Here is a 22,103-nt window from a genome sequence, read left to right on the forward strand (position 1 = left end):
ACTACGTCATTTAGACAGCTGAATAAGGATCAGCAGTGCATCATGGGAGATGGGGCCTCTGGTGGTTCTGACCTTGTTAATGGCTAAGCATGTCATCACCTTGGTGAAGCAAAAAAAGACATCCCTTGCAAACATCTAATTTATACAGAGACTTGCGTCAACATCAGCATTCTGTGTGTCTGTGTTTGCCTGTGTCTGAGTGTACACAGTTGGATAACTTGCCAATAACTAATATAACTGATAGATGTAAAACTACCAATACCCTTAACTATTTATACATTTTCTGAATCAGAAAGGAAGCTACTGATTCAGAAAAATTTAAATTAGAACTTTTTAATTGTTTTACTTATATGAAGACATTTTACCGTGATAAATAAAAAGACCTTTAGTAAGCCACATAAATAGTGTCTGCTGTAGTCTGCTATTATGCAATGAAAAGGAATTCATTCAAATGTGCCATTTGAGATACGTATATGAGAGTCCTGATGCTATTGATGACACACACTCTCTATTTTGGTGTGAATTCTGAAATGCATGTAAAACTACAGTGACACTATTAAGTTATACCCTCAGAGAATGATCACTTTTGGCTTTTTTCAGCTAATTGTGCTAACTGTAGATGCACTGGCTTGTGTAATTCTCAATCCTGACTGCAGCATGTCATATTTTAAATGTCTTCTTATCCAGCAGCAAACACCAGACAAACACGAACACACTGGAGCCTTTAGTAGCTAAAGAGCCAGCAGTCATTTTCACAAACCTTCTAAGAATCGAGCTCATGACATAAACCAGGTCTGGCCTGGGGTCTGCTCTGACCATTAGCATGCTAAAATACCTCACCTATGAGTTGCTTAGGGTATGTCCAGCAGGCATTCTCAGATACTGAAGACACATCAGCTGGCTACTTTCAGTGAGAGGGATTACTCTACTTTCAGTGCCTGCCATTACCCTGCTTCTTGTGCTAAGATTAGACACCTTTGAAAGCTCATTTACCACTGCTCACTTCAAATTTTTGGTCACTACCTATAGTTCAGTTTTATAGGTGAATATGTGAATGTGCATCAACTAGTAAGGTATTCTCACACTCTCCAACACAACCAAAAATCTCTGAATGTGGGAATGCAGGTTTTTCCAAAGTTTGTGGAACCCATAAAGAGCTATAAATCAGAGTGTGTATATGTAACAAAAAAGCACACTAGACTGTTTGGGCCATTTGTCACTCAGTCAGCATTCCACGTCTGCACAGTTGAGCTATGTACTGTTTGAAATTTGGAGGATTCGTGTAGGTTAAAAACCCCTCTTTGTAGCCTGTCTTATGCAAATGGACACAGTAGCAGTAAACCATAAAACAAGAGTTAACCCCCTTCCCCCCTCCAGAAAACTGTTGTATCCTTTGATCAATGATTTGATCAATATTTGTTGGAAACCAAAGGCATTTTTTTTCAATGCAGTTCTTGCTTATTTCATCAGCAAGACATGCAAAACCACATTTCACTCTAACAGTGGTTTTGTGGTTCTACATCTAGAACTTTTCTAAATGCAGTCCATACCTGTAACCCAGTCAAATGATTTGCATCAGTTGATTTCCTCAGTTCCCAAATGCATAGATTGTTGTTAAAAAACAATACTCATACTAGGCTTGATATAATAGATTGTCATGAGATAATCATTCCTCTTTGAGTGATCATGTTGTATGGACTCGGGCGTATGGGACGGCATGGTCATTGGTGAAACCCACTGTTGCTCTTTCATGGAAAAACGAATCGCCTCTGCTCTGTGGATAGTGAGCAAATAGTGAAGGCGATCTTATTGTGCAAGCAAAGTGTGATTAGACTCCCTGCCTTCTTTGCCATGTACAGATTAGCATTAGCACTGACAATACATCCTCTTCACTTGATCAGAAATTGCTCTTTAAAGCGTGTTCTTTCCTGTCCTACCAGATGTGCTCTCCCTCTAATGACATACTCTCTGTCCTCCTTCCAGCTTGGCGTCATGGGATCATCCACACTGGGGAAGGCAGCGTCTCTTGATGCTCTTTTAAATGAATGCATTCATGGATTTGGTGAGTGACACAGACCATCAGGGGTCCTAAAGGTCCCTTATTCACTGCATTGCAATTAGTTTGTGGTAATTTGCAGAGAATAACTTAGGCAGTCCCTAAATTTATACCATTGTGCAAAAGTGTTGGGACACCCCTAATTTTTGGTGTCTGTTCAATTCTTCATAATTGCATTAATTCTGTATTCAGAAAAACAGTGTATCACCAACATTTTATTTTGAGCTAGGTAAGTGAGAAAGCAGTAAGAATTCAGACTGAAATTTGGGATTTGCTCTTCACAGATGACAGTGGTGACCTGCAGGCTAACCCCCTCCCACGCATTGTGCTGCTGATGCACCGTTGGTATGTTACATCCTCTGAACTGGCGCGAAAACTTCTGATGATATATCCTATCTTGTAGAAATCATGACTCGTTGCTCATACACATTAGTGAAATGGTCCAACAATATATTGAAGTGCTGGCTGAAGCTTGGAGGGCTCATTCACCTTACAGGAAATCTCACCTAAGCTTTTATTTGGATAATGGTATTCCAGACAGTCTCTTAAATGATATTTGATGCATCTCTCTCAGCTGCTCTCTTGGTGTGCCGTGAACATTGATGTAAAATAAGTGGTATTGATCTTAGCTTGGATCAGTGACCTTGGAGTTGCTCAGTAGGTGGTTTGTTGTACTATTAGAGACAAATGGTTGTAATGCAGCTATTTACCTGCTGTAAATTCAAACGCCAACTTCATTCAATTTTGTATAACTACCCTGTTACCAAAGTATATACAGTCATGGTGAAAAGACAGCACATCCACTGCAATTCTAAGGGTGTACGTAAATGGCCTGTATTTATATAGCGCTTTACACATCCAGTCATCCACCCATTCACACACTGGTGAATGGGTGGATGCTACATTGTAGCTGCCAGAGGCTGGCGCTACATTGTAGCGCCAGCCTCTGGCGCCCGGTGGCAATGGGTGAAGTGTCTTGCCCAAGGACACAACGACTGAGACTGTCCAAGCTGGGGCTCGATCCGGCAACCTTCCAATTACAAGGCGAATGCCCAACTCTTGAGCCACGATCGCCCCTTATGTATCAGGACATACTGAAATAAAAAATCATCTGGAACTTGCCAGGATCTAAATTAATTTAAATACATCCCGAAAAGTGTTTTTATGTACTTAACACAAACTAAGGCAAAATACAAATGATATGAAAAATGATTAAGCAGCTTACAGAAGCATGTTTAGCTGCAATGCCTGAAGGCATTATGACTTTTCAGTCTCTTACATAGTTGTGGAGGACTTTTGGAGCACTCGTCTTTAGAAAGTTGCTTCAGTGCACTGACATTCATTTATGCACCCCTTTCTTAAGGTCGTGCCACAGCATTTTGAGGCTGAGGTCTGGACTTTGACTCGGCCATAGCCTTTTCTTTTTTAACTATGTTGTTATAGATCAGACTTTATTTTCTTACTTCAGTAATCAGACACATGGAGAAACCCCCCAACAAGTAACCATCACAATATAACTTCACTAAAACTTCTAACAGACCTTGTGTGTAATGGAGATGTAATGCCAGCCTATTTTTAATTTTTCACACACACACACACACACACACACACACACACACACACACACACACACACACACACACACACACACACACACACACACACACACACACACACACACCATTGTTGTTGTCTCCTTCCTCTCTTCTCTCTCTATCTGTTTTCCTGCTGATCTCCTCCACTTCCTCCTCCTTTCAGGACCTCCTGACAGCCTCCCAGATGAGCCTGGGGAGATTTTATCAGCGAAAGCACTTTTGGGATGTGTCCGCTTACTGTAGAAAAAGATTGAACTTTTTTTCATTGTCTAAAACAGAGATTAAATAAATAAAATAATAATGCAGGAATATTTCCTGAATACTCTGTTCTGAGTTGCAGTAGGCCCTGTGCTGTGAGCATAGCCTGGCTCTTCATTTAGATTCATTCCAAACTTTAGGTCATAATTCTCTGTAATTGTTAGCTATTAACCTCCAGATTAGCTTGCATAGAGGGTCTATGTTTATTTTTTTTAGAGCGAAGATTGCCAATGGATATTTGACATCCAGATTGGAGCAGCCAAGGACAAAACCACCAACCTTCTGATTAGTAAATGACCTGTTCTACCTGCTGAGCTACAGAAATCGATGTCTGGAATGTTTTCTAATTGTTAAAAATCTTTCTTATTGACTTAAATATGCCATGTTACATTAAACCTTAGGAGTGAAGGAAGGTATACTCTAACATGACTTTGTAGAATCATCACCTCTTATGTATGTGCAGGAAAGGTGACCTGTAATGGAGTAATAAGTAATATATGCAGTACTTTTCTCCTTGTACAAAGTAGTTTGTTAAATTACAGTTATGTTACTTTGCAACATGGCCTGTTTTGTTGGTAGGCAACAATATAACACCAAACTCACTGTGCTAACAAGGACATGCACAAGATCTTTCTTTCAATAGTCTATTTAAGTGCTACCCCAAAGCTAACTGACAGCAAAGTGGGTAAAAACAGCCCATAGAGCACTTCACAGAAAAAAACGTTGTGATCAAAGTGATTGGACCCTAAGAAAGAGTTTGAGCAGAAATGCACAATCCTGCAAACTTCTTCAGTTCTACTTTAAACCTCCCTAAGTATTGGCACACTCCACTTTAGCAACACTCTGTCTCTTGCAGTTAGCTTTGATGTCATGTTTACAGTAAAGCAGTGATTCTCAAACTTTTCACAAGAGTACCACCTCATAAAATATATGGCTCTTAAAGTACCACCCTTATGACCGAAATTAGTATTACTAATGTCCTGGGTCGGCAACACAGTGTTTTCTGTTTGGTATTAATAATCTTTGATTTCTGGATGTGTCTTTGTTAGTTTTGGTTCTGTGTTCCCACTGTTCTGTGTGCCTCTGAGTTTCGTCTGTGGATTTCCTGTTTTACATTTAGATGGTCTTGTCTCATGTTAGTGTATTCTGCTTTACTTCCTTGTCTTGTCTTGCCCAATTAGTTGCAGCTGTGTTGCCATCTGTTCCCTCATGTTCATGCCTGTGTATATATGTATATATAGTGTGTGTTTGCCTTTGCTCGTCGTTACTCCGTCTGTGTTACTCGGTGTATCTCTGCATCTCTCTGCCCTACAGTCTCTGTGTCATCACTCTGCGTCCTAATGGTTTCAGGTTAGTTGTCCCCAGTTTAGGTTTTGGTAGCTCCTCCGTTCCTGTTTTTGCCATTTTGCCAATCCTGTAAATAAAGCTCACTCGCATCACAGCCTATGCTGTGATGCGAGTGGTAAGTGAGAAATCTTGGGTCCTTACTCTCACACACCACACGACTGCGCTGAGCTACTAGGTGTTTGCCTTTTGCATTCCTAATCCAAGTCAAGAAGGCGTCAGGCAGAAGGCTGATGGTAACTGGATGAGATGTCCTGCATGATCCATTAGAGGCAAAGCTTGAGGGCAGCATAGTGACAAGATGGTTAGCACCAATGACTATAGAAAACAGTCATTGGTTAGCACTCTTGCCTTGAAGCAGCTAAGTTTTGGGTTTGCAAAATCACATGGTTAGCTTAACTGGTGATTCTAAATTCCTTAGGTGTGAATTATTGCCTGCCTCTCTGCGTTAGAGGCAACCTGTCCAGAGTGTAACAAACAACCTCTATCTCACACATGCCATTCCAAAATTAGATGGCGATTCTGTGTTTTTGTACTCAAACAAATTCCTTATTTTGTTGATTTGCTGGTTTTGTTAAATCTTGAAAAATGTCCTTAACTTAAGCCCACGTACCGTAACTGCAGCGGTGACAACTGCCAAAGAACCAGGCTGAAGATTTGTTATTTAATGAGGTAAGTTGGTACTCATACATTCTCCTACATGTCAGACAGTCAAACTTCCTGCATCATACCACCCATCGTAAAGGGGCTTACATGTCATAAATGTCCCCGTCTGTCACACACTAATAAAGGATATACTATAATCTGCATTCGTCCCATGTTTATCTATTTGATGTATAATTTCAAATATGTGTACTTAGGTACTGGATAGTAACATTTCCTGCAGAGTTCAACCTGGACTTGGGTCTGATTAGAATAACAGAGGAGTTCAGAGACGTGGCAGCTCAGCTTGGCTGTGAGGAGCATTTCAAATTCATCGACATCTCAACCATGTAAGACATCAAAGGCACACAGATGTAGCTGAAGAAACTCTTGATATAATCACTCAATTTTAACAAAATGTAACATCTGGGCTGGGTAAAATTTAAAAATAAAATAAATAAAATAATAATAAAATAAAAACTTTTTTATTTAAAGGGGACAATATTTTGGTTATTTCCAGCTCTTTATTTTTACCATCAAAAGGCTACACTGGTGTTGTATGACTTACAGTTCTAAATAATAAAATAATCCAAATTAAGTCACACAACCATGAGATTTAAAGAGTGCACATCTAAAGCTTAAACATGTCAAAGAACTGTTCCGTTGATTCTTATGCTTTTATTCGAGTGGCTAATTGCTTCTCATTTGTTCTTCTTGCAGTCCATCATACGACTGGATGAGAAGGATTACCCAGCGGAAAAAGCAAACCAAAAAAGGGAAGGCCTCCCTGTTGTTTGACCACCTGGAACCCATAGAGCTGGCTGAGCATCTCACCTTCCTGGAATTCAAATCCATCCGAAGGATATCGGTACATTCAACTGTTGAGTGATGGCTGCTTTGTGGCTCAGGGATGGTTCTGTCATTGTCAGCAGAGGATGAATCCTAACACCATTTTAGTGCTCTATATACAAACTTCTCCTTCATAACTATTCTACAGCTACTGTACTAGTGTGGTCAGGGAAAATAAATAGTTTAATTATGACACCACATAGGGACATGTCACCATGAGGAAATCTAAAACTTAAATAGTAAAAAGAAGGCTCACAGGTTTATTAAATACAGATGGCCATATTAGGCTTCTCCTTAATACAGTTTTATTAAAAAATGATCAACATGAAAACAATACATGTGAAATAGTCAAAACCTTGAACAAGAAGGTATTGTGGAACACCATCTATTTATCAATGGCAATACAAAGTAAAAATGGACTAGGATGGGACATTTCAGAACCGTAGAAGGAGGGTTATAAAGGGGAACACACACACACACACACACACACACACACACGCACGCACGCACGCACGCACGCACACACACACACACACACACACACACACACCTATGGTGCTATGTAATAAGTGCGATTGTGAAGGAGAGATATCCCCAGGGTTCAAGGTTCTTTATTTGTCACATGCATAGTTATACAAGTATAACACACAGTGAAATGTAGCCTGACACGCTCCTCGACATGTGCAAAAATGGGGGGGGGGGTGTAGAGGAAGAACATTATATATATATACATATAGTATATACACTGGGTGAATGTGCAGTAGTAGCAGCAAGCAGGTGAATTCTGTACATTAATATGAATAGACATCTGACTATTTTACAGGATAGACAATATAAACATATTTAAAATTAAAGGAATTTGAAATGTACATTGTGCCTTGGTTTAGTGTCTGGAAGAGAGTCCTGTCTCAGTCAATTATAGATGATGTGAGAGGGCGGGTGTGTGTGTTTAGGGCACGGATGGCTTGGGGATAGAAGCTCCTCTTGAGTCTCTCTGTCCTTGCCCGGAAGATGCGGAACCTTCTACCAGATTGCAGAAGTTGGAACAGTTTGTTGCCTGGATGGGACGGGTCCTTCAGTATCTGCGCTGCTCTAGTCCGGCATCTCCTGGTGTAGGTGTCCTGAAGCGGGGGGAGTGCAATCCTGCAGCAGCGTTCTGCTGTACGGATCACTCTCTGGAGAGCTTTTTGGTCCTTCACACAGCTGTTCCCAAACCACGATGTCATGTTCTGTGTGAGGATGCTCTCCACAGCGCCTGTATAGAAAATCCTGAGGATCTTTGGAGAGACCCTGAACTTCCTCAGTTGTCGTAGGTGATACAGGCGTTGCCTAGCCTTTTTGGTCTGGACCTGAATGTGGGCAGCCCATGTCAGGTCTGAGGAGATGTGGACACCAAGATACTTGAAGGACTGCACCCTCTCCACTGGAGCTCCATTGATGATAATAGTCTCTGTGCTGACCCCTTCTGAAGTCCACCACCAGCTCCTTGGTCTTGCTGACGTTCAGCTGGAGGTGGTTGTCCTGGCACCACGATGCCAGATTCTTCACTTCATCCATGTAGGCCGCCTCATCGTTGTTGGAGATGGCACCCAACACCACTGTGTCGTCAGCAAACTTCACAATGGTGTTGGAGCCATGGGTGGCCACACAGTCTGAAGTGTAGAGGGAGTAGAGCAGTGGCGAGAGGACACATCCCTGAGGTGCTCCTGTGTTGATGGTGATGCTTTTGGAGAAGCACCTGCCCACCCTCACCACCTGAGTTCTGCCAGTGAGGAAGTCCAACACCCATGCACACAGACGGCTGTTAAGTCCCAGATCCCTCAGCTTTGTGAACAGTCTGCAGGGCACTATTGTGTTAAACGCTGAACTGTAATCAACAAACAGCATTCGCACATAGTTACCCTGTTTCTTGTCCACGTGGCTGAGAGTGGTGTGTAGGACGTGGGCGATGGCATCCTCTGTGGATCTGTTGGATCTGTAGGCGAACTGCAACGGATCTGTGGTGTCTGGGATGGAGGGGGAGATGATGTTCTTCAGCAGCCTCTCAAACACCTTCATTACTACCGAGGTCAGTGCAACTGGCCGGTAATCGTTCAGGGATGAGGGTTTGCTGTTCTTGGGCACAGGGATGATGGTGGATCTTTTGAAGCATGTGGGGACCACAGACTTCGCCAGGGACTCGTTGAAGATGTAAGTGAACACACCTGCTAGCTGGTCAGCACAGCAGCGCAGCAGACGGCCGGTGATGCCGTCTGGCCCCGCCGCTTTCCTTGTGTTCACTCTCCTCAGTGCCACTCGGACGTCATGCTCCGCGATGCTGGTCACCGGTCTCTCGCTGATGACGTCACTTTCCTCGGTAGTCAGGCGGTAGATAGCATTAGCCGCCTGGCTAACCTCGAAACGGGCGTAGAACTGATTCAGCTCGTTGGTGAATGCAGAGTCAGCGTTGATCAGGGTTGCATTATAATAATAATAATAATAATGGATTGGATTTATATAGCGCTTTTCAAGGCACCCAAAGCGCTTTACAATACCACTATTCATTCACTCTCACATTCATACACTGGTGGAGGCAAGCTACAAGTCATTACTACTGACTGTCCACTCCCAGTCCTATCCAGCAGCAGGGAGAAGTAGGGCTGGGTATCATCACTGACTTCTATTCGATTCGATTCCGATTCAATTTTGACTCAGACAGAGAAGCACAATATAGTAATTCAGCTGGATTCATGCGGTCTAAGATTTCAGGTGCCCAACAGGAACAGTTACACATTCCAGATAAAAACTACTCCAAGTCTATTCAGGAAATGCTGCCAGAGACATTATCAAATGGTAATCAAAAGTCTATAAAAAAAAACTATACCAGTGAAATGTGACACTTGTAAAAATGACAAGAGGTGAATGCTGCAGCAAATCATAAATATTGTAATTAAGTGCGCAAAGCAGTGGAAGAAAAATAAAGATTTTAATTCAGCTAACAGATCATCTGCAGAGGAATGGCTTATTTGAAGAGTTTCAGTCAGGTTTCAGAGCTCATCACAGCACAGAAACAGCTTTAGTGAAGGTTACAAATGATCTTCTTATGGCCTCTGACAGTGGACTCATCTCTGTGCTTGTCCTGCTAGACCTCAGTGCAGCGTTCGATACTGTCGACCATTGTTACGCCCCAGTCTAGGGGTACAGGAACGCAACATGAGTTTGAAAAGACTGCCCCGCCCTGGTCCCCAAAACCATACACAGAGGGAAACCCAACGGAAACCAATTTCTTAGTGAATCATGATTTATTTTTCTACACTGCAAAAATGAAGCTCCGGGGTGAACAAAGGCCAAAATAACAAACAAAACAAACTAAGTCAGGAGGAGGTGCTATCTAAAACCCTATGTGAAATCAAACATCAAACAAAAGACAAGCGCTACACCTAACTCCCTAACTGAAATAAACAGGAGAAAACAGTGCAAGGAAAAACAATAAGGCAGCTCACCCCTTCTGTTGCAGTGCTATTTACAATGAAAACTAATGTACACACTATATACAAAACTCAGAAAAGCCGCAAAAATCTCAGGCACAAAAATCTCAGGTTTTGGAGGCCAGGGTCAGGTCTGCTGCTGCTGTCAGTGGCTGCCCCAGGACAACTGCTGGTGAGGGATTTGAAGAAGATCACATGGCCAGGGGACCAATCAGCAGCCGTCAGCTCATCATCTCTGGGATCTGCAAAGACTTAAAGGCACAGACAACAACAGCCACCAAAACAGATTATGGACAGGGCCATAACAACCATAATATCCTATTAGAGTGATTAGAACATGCTGTAAGTGTTACAGGTACTGCACTGCAGTGGTTTGTATCATATCTATCTAATAGACTCCAATTTGTGCATGTAAATGGAGAGTCCTCTTCACACACTGAGGTTAATTATGGAGTTCCACAGGGTTCAGTGCTAGGACCAATTCTGTTTACATTATACATGCTTCCCTTAGGCAGCATCATTAGAAGACATAGCATACATTTTCACTGCTATGCAGATGACACCCAGCTCTATCTGTCCATGAAGCCAGATAACACACACCAATGAGTTAAACTGCAGGAATGTCTTAAAGACATAAAGACCTGGATGGCTGCTAACTTTCTGCTTCTTAATTCAGATCAAACTGAGGTTATTGTACTCGGCCCTGAAAATCTTAGAAATATGGTATCTAAGCAGATTCTTCCTCTGGATGGCATTACCTTGGCCTCCAGTAACGCTGTGAGGAACCTTGGAGTCATTTCTGACCAGGACATTTCCTTCAACGCACATATTAAACAAATACATAAGACTCCTTTCTTCCATTTGTGCAACATCTCTAAAGTTAGAAATATCCTGTCTCAGAGTGACGCTGAAAAACTACTTCATGCATTTATTACTTCCAGGCTGGACGACTGTAATTCATTATTATCAGGATGTCCTAAAAACTCACTGAAAAGCCTTCAGCTAATCCAAAATGCTGCAGCAAGAGTCCTGACAGAGACTAGAAAGAGAGAGCATATTTCTCCTGTTTTGGCTTCCCTTCATTGGCTTCCTGTTAAATCCAGAATTGAATTCAAAATCCTGCTCCTCACATATAAGGTCTTAAATAATCAGGCCCCATCTTATCTTAATGACCTTGTAGTACCATATCACCCTATTAGAGCACTTCGCTCTTGCTCTGCAGGCCTACTTGTTGTTCCTAGAGTATTTAAAAGTAGAATGGGAGGCAGAGCCTTCAGTTTTCAGGCCCCTCTTCTGTGGAACCAGCTTCCAGTTTCGATTCGGGAGACAGACACTATCTCTACTTTTAAGATTAGGCTTAAAACTTTCCTTTTTGCTAAAGCATATAGTTAGGGCTGGACCAGGTGACCCTGAATCCTCTCTTAGTTATGCTGCAATAGACGTAGGCTGCCGGGGGATTCCCATGATGCATTGAGTTTTTCCTTTCCAGTCACCTTTCTCACTCACTATGTATTAATAGACCTCTCTGCATTGAATCATATCTGTTATTAACCTCTGTCTCTCTTCCACAGCATGTCTTTCATCCTGTCTTCTTTCTCTCTCCCCAACCGGTCGCAGCAGATGGCCCCGCCCCTCCCTGAGCCTGGTTCTGCCAGAGGTTTCATCCTGTTAAAAGGGAGTTTTTCCTTCCCACTGTCGCCAAAGTGCTTGCTCATAGGGGGTCATATGATTGTTGGGTTTTTCTCTGTATCTATTATTGTACGATCTACTGTACAATATAAAGCGCCTTGAGGCGACTACTGTTGTGATCCGGCGCTATATAAATAAAATTGAATTCAATTGAATTCAATTAATTCAAGTTAATTGCTTTATCACTGAGCACAATTGCTGCTGCTATTTGTAAATCACTGAATTAATACATGCACATTCCTGCAAAAATCTCTCCAGAGCAGGTTGGATCCACAGAGGTGGCTGTGCTCCAGAGGCAGAGTAGGCCATTCGAAGGGAGGTGCTTCAATCCCTTTGTACGATAGGCTCTTGTTTCCATCCCAAAAATAAGTCTTGACAAAAAACTAAATGTGTGTGTTAATGAGAAATGCTGTATAAAATATTTTGAGAGCTCAAGTTAACCAGAAAGGTGCCCTATAAAAACTAGCCTTTATTCATCCGTTTATACATTAGCAGTAGTAACGTTTGGTAGTAAGAACCGAAAACCCTAAAAGTTACCTGGACAGCCCAAAAGCTTGTTTCATACTCTGGTCAGGAGCAGGTAAGGAGTTTCAGTTTTAAATCACCTTTAAATACCACATTTTCACTGTTTTTGAGGAATTGAGCTTGAACTTGAGGAATAACTGGGGAATAACTTTTACATGTGCAGCCGTATGCAGTTAATTTGGTAAATGTATAAAATATTTCAGTTTCATTCTCCTGCTAATTCACTTTTACACTGCTAGAAATATAGCTACAAGAACACACATACCAGAGTGTCACATTTTACTGATAATTACCATTTCATAATGGCTCCAGAGTATGTGGCCCTCATATGGATCATTTGAGATGGAAGAAGAGTCATATGATCCGTAAAACCCCCCTTTTAGATCGGTAATGACCAACTCTTTCATGTGACCTCGCAGGGAAAACGCAGCTTAGTAAGTTGATAACTAGATTCATGTGACCACTTATCCGGATCGACAAACTAGGGGTAAATGAATCCAGGTAACAAAAAACACGCCCTGGGTCTGCTGAACTTGCTTCATAGTACATGGCCCAGGTTATGTATTCAGCATAAGGGATTTGTAACCACTGACCGGAAGGCATCAACCCCAGCAGCTGACTAATTTCCGGCTGTAGCATAAATCTCCAGAGACCTCAATAAAGGAATAGAATAGAATAGAATAGAATTCAACTTTATTGTCATTGCACATGCACAGGTACAGGGCAACGAAATGCAGTTTGCATCCATCCAGAAGTGCTTTAGTGATATAGATATATTACAATATATATTAGCAATAATATAGATATGTGAGTATATTACAGAAATGGGTCTATTATGGTATGTTATAATGTACACGGTATGAAGTATGTTGTGAATATTCTATAACTATAAGTATGTACAGGCTGTAGTGAGTACAAGCTATGTACAGGCTATGAACAGGATATAAATATGAAAAACTATACAGAATATGAAATGAAATAACTTTACAGAATCTGAGATATACAGCTATACAGAAATGGGAACTATGCAAGTTGTAAACAGTTGTAGGATTAAAGATTATCGAATGTACAGAATGATTATTTACACAGAGCTATACAGTAGTGCAGTTAAGATAAGTGAGGGTGTAGATAGTTTCTACAGAGGCTATATAAAGTGCTAGTGGTTGTGAGTGGTGGTTCAGTCCATGTTATTATTGTGTGTTTGAGGGTACAGTTGTCCATTGTGGGTGTGTGTATGTTCAGTCCATGTGTTAACGTGGGTCAGATGTCAGGAGGCAGAGTTCGGGAGTCTGACAGCTGTGGGGAAGAAGCTGTTCCGGTACCTGGTGGTCTTAGTCCGGAGGCTCCTGTGGCGCCTCCCAGAGGGCAGGAGGGTGAAGAGTCCATGTGATGGGTGACTGGGGTCTTTGATGATTTTCCCAGCCCTTTTCAGACACCGCTTCCTGTAGATGTCTTTTATGGCAGGAAGTGGTGCTCCGGCGATGCGCTGGGCAGTTTTCACGACCCTCTGCAACGCCTTCCGGTCCGAGGCAGAGCAGTTCCCGTACCAGACTGTTATACAGTTGGTCAGGATGGTGCAGTGATAGAAGTTCACCAGGATGTCTGAGGACAGGTGGTTCTTCCTCAGAGTCCTCAAGAAGAAGAGGCGCTGGTGAGCCTTCTTGACCAGCTTGGAGCAGTTGGTCGTCCAGGTGAGATCCTCGGAGATGTGGACTCCCAGGAACTTGAAGCTGCTCACACGCTCCACAGCCGTCCCCTTAATGTGGATGGGTGGATGTGGGTCAGCATTCCTCCTGTAGTCCACGATGAGCTCCTTGGTCTTCTCGGTGTTAAGCAGCAGGTTGTTTGTGTCGCACCACTCAGCCAGACGATCCACCTCCTCCCTGTAGGCGGCCTCATCGTTGTCACTGATGAGGCCAATCACCGTGGTGTCATCTGCAAACTTAATGATGGTGTTGGAACCATCAGCAGGTCTGCAGTCGTGGGTGAAGAGGGAGTAGAGGAAAGCGCTCATCACGCAGCCTTGTGGTACACCGGTGTTCATTGTGATGGTAGATGAGCAGCGGTTATCCAGCCGGACATGTTGGGGGCGGTTGGTCAGGAAGTCCAGTAACCATTTGCAGATGAGGGAACTGATGCCCAGGTCTGTCAGTTTCCTGATGAGTTGTGAGGGGTGGATTGTATTGAACGCTGAACTGAAGTCTATAAACAGCATTCTGGCGTAGGTGTTGTTGTTGTCCAGGTGTGAGAGGACAGAGTGCAGTGCGATGGAGACCGCATCCTCTGTGCTCCTGTTCTGGCGGTATGCGAATTGGTGGGGGTCCAGGGTGGGGGGGAGACAGGATTTGAAGTGTGCTAGGACCAGTGCTCTAAGCACTTAGTGATGATGGGGGTGAGTGCTACTGGGCGGTAATCATTGAGGCAAGATGGGTTGGAGTTTTTGGGTATCGGGACGATGGAGGTGGATTTGAAGCAGGCCGGTACCACAGCGTGGGCCAAGGACAGATTGAATATGTCTGTCAGCACTCCTGCAAGCTCCCCAGAACACGCTCTGAGAACACGCCCGGGGATGCCATCAGGGCCTGCAGCCTTGTGGACATTGATCCTGCTCAGCACCGCTCCTACATCGGTGGGGGAGAGAGTCAGAGGTTGGTGGTCTGGCGTCATGTCTGCTTTGGTTGTGGTTGTGGGGTTCCCTCGCTCAAAACGAGCATAAAAGTTGTTGAGCTCGTTGAGGAAGGAGACATCAGAGGATGCGGGGGAGGGTTTGGTGGTCCTGTAGTCTGTGATGGTCTGGAGTCCTTGCCACATGCGTCGGGGGTTGGAGTTGGAGAAGTGTTCTTCTACCTTCTTTTTGTAATGGTGTTTGGCTTTTTTGATGCCCTTCTTTAGATTAGCCCTGGCTGTGCTGTAGGCGTGTGCATCTCCTGACCTAAAGGCAGTGTTGCGGGCCTTCAGGAGGAGACGAACATCCCGGTTCATCCAAGGCTTCTGGTTGGGGTACATGGTGATCCGTTTCTGGGTGGTGACACTGTCTGTGGTTTCGGAGATGTAATCCAGTACAGATGAGGCGTACTGGTCCAGGTCTGTGTGGGTGAACATATTCCAGTCTGTGTTTTTAAATCTGTCCTGGAGCGCTGCGTCTGTCCCCTCTGGTCACACTTTAATTGTCCTCACAGCAGGTTTCACACGTTGGATGAGTGGTGAATACCTAGGTGTGAGGAACAGGGAGAGATGGTCCGATTGTCCAATGTGGGGGAGGGGGGTGGCTTTGTAGGCTCCAGCCAGGTTGGAATACACATGGTCTAAAGTCTTGTCTCCTCTGGTGTGGCAGGAGACATGTTGGTGGAATCTGGGGAGGACTGTCTTTAAGTTGGTGTGGTTGAAGTCGCCAGCAACAATAAAAGCAGCCTCGGGGTGTTTATTCTGGTGTTTGTTAATGGCTGCAGAAAGTTCTTTCATGGCCAACCTAGCATTAGCGTCGGGGGGTATATACACGGCAGTGAGTATGATCGAAGTGAGTTCTCTGGGGAGATAATAAGGTCTGCATTTGACCATTAAAAACTCTGCATTAGGTGAGCAGTGACACTCAGTAGTAGTGGAGTTCATGCACCAAGCATTGTTAATATAAATGCACAAACCTCCACCTCTGGTCTTGCCGGAGTCATCTGCTAGCCTGTCGGCTCGGTGTGTGTGGCGTCCTGCTAACTCGATAGCATTGTCCGGGCAGCTGTTGTTCAGCCATGTTTCGGTGAAAAACATGACATTTGCTGTATCACAACTGTAGGGTGTAACACATCTGTGTCCTCTGTTAGAAATAAACAGCTGGCCACATACCCGGATTAAAACTACTTTAGATTGCACAGAATTCACAGACAGCCAATATACTTTGGTCCACGCAAGACAAAAGACTCCATGAGCAAGAAGAAATTCTGCATGATTGTGTCTTGGGAAAGTTCTACCCATCCCTGACTTCAGAACACAGAATGGCCACACTGGCTACAGAATTAAATCCCTTCTTCAAACAGTTCCATGGGGCCTTTGATCTCAGTGTTTTTGAGAAATGGAATTTATGAAAAATGAAATATAACCTTATCCTTTCAGGACATACATGGGCTCCCAAAACCAGCCCTGATCTGCTGTGCAGTTTTTTGGCTCAAAGCTAATGCTAACTCATGCTATCACAGGTGTCAAACTCCAGGCCTTGAGGGCCGGCGTCCTGCAGGTTTTAGATGTGTCCTTGATCCAACACAGCTGATTTAAATTGCTAAATTACCTCCTTGACATGTCTTGAAGTTCTCCAGAGGCCTGGTAATGAACTAATCAATTGATTCAGGTGTGTTGACCCAGGGTGAGATCTAAAACCTGGCCTAGACATTGGCCCTCGAGGCCTGGAGTTCGACATGCCTGTGCTAGATGGAGAGCTTCTGGAAAGCTGAACATTTGCTGGGATTCCATTCTGCTGTGATGGGCCATTGGCGTCTTATCATCAAACAGCTTAACTGAATTCTACATATCAATATGTGGGAGAAAAGGCTTACACTAGCTGACATATGGTTAGGTGTTTAATAGATTTCCTAGAATAGGACCCAGATCAAAATGTAGGGTGGTAGAGAAGTAGGCAGTTTCAACACTGGTACAAAAACAGTATGTAAAGGATTTTTTTTTCAGTCTTTGCGTAGGATCTTTTCTGATTCTGTAAGGCAGATACCTGATTTATGTTACTCTGTCATTCCTAGTTCACTGATTACCAGAGCTATGTGATCCATGGCTGTTTGGTGGACAACCTGACTCTGGAGCGCTCCATTGCTTTGTTCAACGGCGTTTCACAATGGGTGCAGCTGATGGTTCTCAGCAAACTCACACCTCAGACCCGTGCAGAGGTCATCACAAAATACATCCATGTGGCACAGGTAAGCCAAGGAGGGCAGGCTCTACGCACAGCTCTTCCAGCTTTCACAAAGTATTTCTCTCCAAAACATATAGAAATAACAGGGTGACTCAGCACTGTTACAAAACCATACTATATAATTAAGTTTAAATTCCACATTCCACATAAATTCCAAATCTTAAACTCAAGATTTTTCTTTTGACTAGTCAAACAAATTATCGAGAAAAATGCAACAGTAAAATCTTACAGATTAGAAAAAACCCACTCAGCTAAAGTGGCAAAACAGCATCTTGGCTTTGCTCATTTGCAGTGCAGAGGCTCAGAGATGTTATGATAGTTTTTCCCCTAAACTGCCACCTTAAAGTCTAACATAGTAATACAGGGTTAGGCTACATTTAAAGCCACAGTTTCAGAAGCCAGAAGTTACTTTCAATTTATGTCTTTTTTAATATGCATTTTGGCCTCATAGTTGTTCTAATATAATATTTTTGTATTTATGCAGCAGTCTGCTACTTCCTGAGCCTTGTTCAGCTGGAGGTTTCTTCCTGTTAAAAAAGGAGTTTTTTTCTTTCCACTGTCCTTTGATTTGTCAAGGTTTTCTCTCTGATATTGTACCTTAACAATGTAAAGCACCTTGAGGCAACTGCTTTTTATTGTGTGAATTGAATTAAACTGAACTGAATTAATTTATGCCAGATACATTAAATTATAGCTAAGGCAGTAGATGTGAACTAAACTCTAACTCTGTCACTGAATGATGATTGGATTGGACTGACTGAACCTTAAGAGGCTAACATTTCACATATTTTCATCGTTTTTAAACCATTCAGTGAGCTCCCTATGGATAGTATAGTATATAGAAAGATAGATAGATAGTTTGTATCTAGGGGGAGAGATGGGCCCTGCATAAACAAGTAACCCGTTTAACTCTAAAAGGCACAGTGGTGTTATAGAATGTCCCCTTTTTTTTAAAAACAATGATAATTCTTCGTCAACCACATAACTGAAGTATGCCATCTGGAGGATGTAGGCTGAATATCATGCTGCTGTTTCTCTCACACATACCTGACATTTTTTATATGTTGCTGCCATCAAATTCAAAAGAAACTGGTTTTTCATGAGAGAGTAACATGTTTCAAATTAATGATATAAGAAATAATACTAGTGTTTGGTAAATGGACAGGTGTTTATGTAGCACTTTTCTTCTCAAGCTGAGCACTTAAAGGGCTTTTTGCTACAAGTCTTATTCACCCAGTCACACACAGGATTTGTAAAAAGAGAATGCAAATATACGTTCTTATTCTTAGTCTTCTTCTTCTTCTTCTTATTATTATTATTATTATTATTATTATTATTGAGTTTGTTTCATCCAGGACGTATCTATTAAAATATGTCTGGTACAGCTTTGATCTCTTGTAGTTAAAAGTGAAAGTCTTATGAGAAGACAGACAATAACAGTTAGAATATGGATTGCACAGGCAGTCACCATTCAGATTTAATGGCCCTTCTGTGGATGAGTATGTTTAGCTGCCTTTAAGCCAGATTCTTCATGGTTCCACACTATGCAAAAAAATGGCTTCTTTAATATTTTTAATATTCTCTAATATTTCTCTAAAACAAACAATAACAAACATACAAAAAACACCGCAAAAAACAAATGCACTTGAGCTGTTGTTCAGTCATAAAAGCTCCCCCATCATCAATATTTATGTTCCATATAGTGCACACTGTTAGAAAAAGCATCTTGAAAAAACGGTAATATTCCGGCAGCTGGGGCACCAAAATACGACCGTATAATTACAGAAAATAACTCCCGCATAAAAATACGGTCATTTTCAGTAATGAAAATAGAGTTTGTTGTGCTAATTTGACATGGGATTCTGCTTTTTCCAAGTGCTTTTAGACATTAAATTAGGAACATTTTAACGTGATCAAACAATGAAATTACCTATAAACAAGGTCACTGAATGTGGAAATATGAATCATAACACATAAATATACAGAAATATACAGTTGGTTTAAATAATAATTGATTGCATGCCCTGGGACAGACTGACAGAGGTGAGGCTGCCATATCGCACCATCGGCCCCTTTGGCCATCACTAGTAGGCGGTAGGTGAAGAGTCCTGACCACGGACACAACGGCGGACAGTGTCCGAGCCGGGGAGCGAACTGGCAACCTTCTGATCACAAGGCGAACTGCCAACTCTTGAGCCACGAACGGCCTAACTAGCAATGATAATAATACTTATGTGCTGTAACACAAGCTTATAGGGATCATGTTATATATAGCATTACATTTGAATTCAACAGTTCAAGCTTTCAAATAACAGACAGATATTTGTGAGTTCATGATACATTTGTGAATGTATTTTAACAATCTAAATATGCATATGTACAGACAGCTACATTTAATAATCATGACAATTATGTTGTATTACATTACAGTGATGTAACGTTAATTTACATTCAAAATGTGAAGTCAAAGTCTATTTACGTACTTTAATGATATTCTAGAAGAACAGAACATTACTGTAAAATGCAGTAAAATACCTTCATATTAGGGTTTTTTCCTACGGTCGCAGCCATACCCGCGACCTTGTTGTTAGTTCACATTCATTGGCCGATGCTTAGCGACATATTATTTATATTTATTGCAACTCCTACCTCTACATTTCTTTTTCAAAATATATAATTAGCACAGCGTGTCCGTGCAATGTTTTACATTGTGGCATGCAGAGAAATCTTAACAAAGAAGCTCACAGAGAGAGATTGAGCTTGTTATTTAACCCCAAGCTGGTGGGGGGAGCGCTTTATTAAAACACTTGCGGTGCTACAATGTGCCTCAAGGTTCAACAACAGCACCACAGAAGTCACTCATGGTATAGCACTCTCTCTACCAAACAACAACTGTCAGTGACGCTGCACCACTGCGTAAACACAACATTCAAGATAACAGTTAAAAGTAACGTAACCATAAACAATAAAACAAGAACATCTAAACAGCAGCTCATGTCCCAAGGCATGATGGGAGACATTTCTGGATTTCTGGATATTTTTACAATCTGAATATGCATATGTACAAAAAAATATATTTAAAAAACAAGTAAATTGTGTTTTATTACATTTACAGTGATGTTATGTTATTTTACATTTGACGTGTCAGATCACAGTCTACTTATGTAAATGTAATGATATTCTAGAAAAACAGTACACAACTGTAAAATACACAGTAAAATAATTTGACATTACTATTTACAGTTTACTATTACAGTGCAGGATATGGTTCTTTCTGTCTGTGTTCTAGGCAAAGAGCTTCTCCATTACTCTTCCATTTGTATTGAAGGATGGATGCATGCCCTAATAATCTGCCCTGTCCTTTCTCCTACCAAAGTAAAGGCTGTCTACAGAAAGGGTCAAGGATGAATCTACTTAACACACTGCCATAATGACATGCTGCACAGAATATTGTGTGCTGGTTTTTAAGATGGCTTGGTCAGCTTCAAGTGCAAATGTTCTCATTTTGTAAGCATGCATATTGTAACATATTGTTATGTTATGTAATGCTGAATTGAAAAGTAAATATTGACTGGGCTCCATGCAGCAGACTGGGACTCATCAAAAGCTTATGATGGCTTGGTTTGGATTTGGTTTTATTCACATAGCCATTTGTCTCTCATCTCAGCATTATTAGATTATTAAAATAAAGTAAGTTTTTACAATTACTCTGATAATCATAGTGGTAGCAAAGCTTTCTTCTTCAGCTATTGTCATTGGAGACTGGTGCAGTGATAATGAGCTCTAGTATTCATGTACTGTGGTTTCAGAAAGGAGTCAGCTTAATTTGTTGGTAAGCTCTTAGATTAACATCCCCTCCACAGTCCATAAAAAAATTAAGTAAAGTTTTTCAGTGTTTTTGAATTTTAATTAAAAAAACGAAACAATAATTGAATAAATTGCCACACTCCAAACTAGCACACCAAGGACCAAAAGCAAGGCGCTAGGCCACCTCTTTAGACAATAAACAGTGATCTTCAACATGTCTTTCTCTGGTCATCAGAAACTCCTTCACCTGCAGAACTTCAACACTTTGATGGCGGTGGTGGGGGGCCTGAGCCATAGTTCAATTTCTCGCCTAAAGGAGACTCATTTATATTTGGCTCCTGAAGTAGTCAAGGTAAGTCAGTGCCAGTCTTTTGTATGTAGATTCATTTATGATTACTACACAGTTACAGGTGATTCAGTGGAAATGTATTTTCTTAGCAACAAGCCTTTACCCTGTTTCATTAAGGAATTTGTACTGCAGCGCGGTGGCGCTGTGATTAGAACTGTTAACTCACAGCAAGAAGGTCCTGATTTTGGTTCCACCACCTGGCCTTTCTCCTTAGAGTTTTCATGTTCTCCACATGTTTGTATGGGTTCTGCCTGGGTATTTGGCTTCCTTCCATAGTCCAAAGACATGGATAACTTAAACTTTTGATTTGCTTGTGAACATGGTGTACCCTTTACCGTTTGCTGCTTCTTGCCACAGATCTGGAATGAGATGACAGAGCTGGTCTCTTCCAACAACAATTACTCTTGCTACCGAAAAGCCTTCAATGAGTGCCAGGGATTTAAGATCCCAGTACTGGGTGTGCACCTAAAGGACTTGATTGCAGTGCATGTGGTGTTTCCTGACTGGATTGGTGATGGTAAAAAGGTGAACCTCGTGAAGATGCATCAGCTTTACATGACCTTCAATGAGCTGGTGTCCCTGCAGAGTGCGGTGGCCCAAGTTGAACCCAACA

The 22,103-nt window shown here is 42.0% G+C and overlaps 1 protein-coding gene across 4 annotated transcripts in view; it reads left to right on the forward strand.

Moving 5' to 3' along the window:
• Nucleotides 1–22,103, forward strand: part of rasgrp3 (RAS guanyl releasing protein 3 (calcium and DAG-regulated)) — a 40,569-nt gene that overhangs the window by 7,776 nt on the left and 10,690 nt on the right. For 3 of the 4 annotated variants that reach the window (XM_082558122.1, XM_082558120.1, XM_082558121.1), the window contains exons 2-9: nt 1,984–2,062; nt 2,341–2,443; nt 5,863–5,925; nt 6,114–6,245; nt 6,616–6,763; nt 17,165–17,338; nt 21,377–21,493; nt 21,848–22,103. The exon at nt 21,848–22,103 is cut by the window's right edge and continues 23 nt beyond it. In XM_082558122.1, coding sequence (XP_082414248.1) covers nt 1,993–2,062; nt 2,341–2,443; nt 5,863–5,925; nt 6,114–6,245; nt 6,616–6,763; nt 17,165–17,338; nt 21,377–21,493; nt 21,848–22,103 — 1,063 coding nt within the window. In that variant the 5' untranslated portion in view covers nt 1,984–1,992. Of the gene's footprint in view, nt 1–1,983; nt 2,063–2,340; nt 2,444–5,862; nt 5,926–6,113; nt 6,246–6,615; nt 6,764–12,115; nt 12,236–17,164; nt 17,339–21,376; nt 21,494–21,847 lie in introns of those variants that run through there. The other variant, XM_082558123.1, reaches the window with a different exon arrangement.

The sequence above is a fragment of the Aulonocara stuartgranti genome (genome assembly GCF_965226115.1).
Source record: "Aulonocara stuartgranti genome assembly, chromosome: 13".
NCBI lineage: Eukaryota > Metazoa > Chordata > Actinopteri > Cichliformes > Cichlidae > Aulonocara > Aulonocara stuartgranti.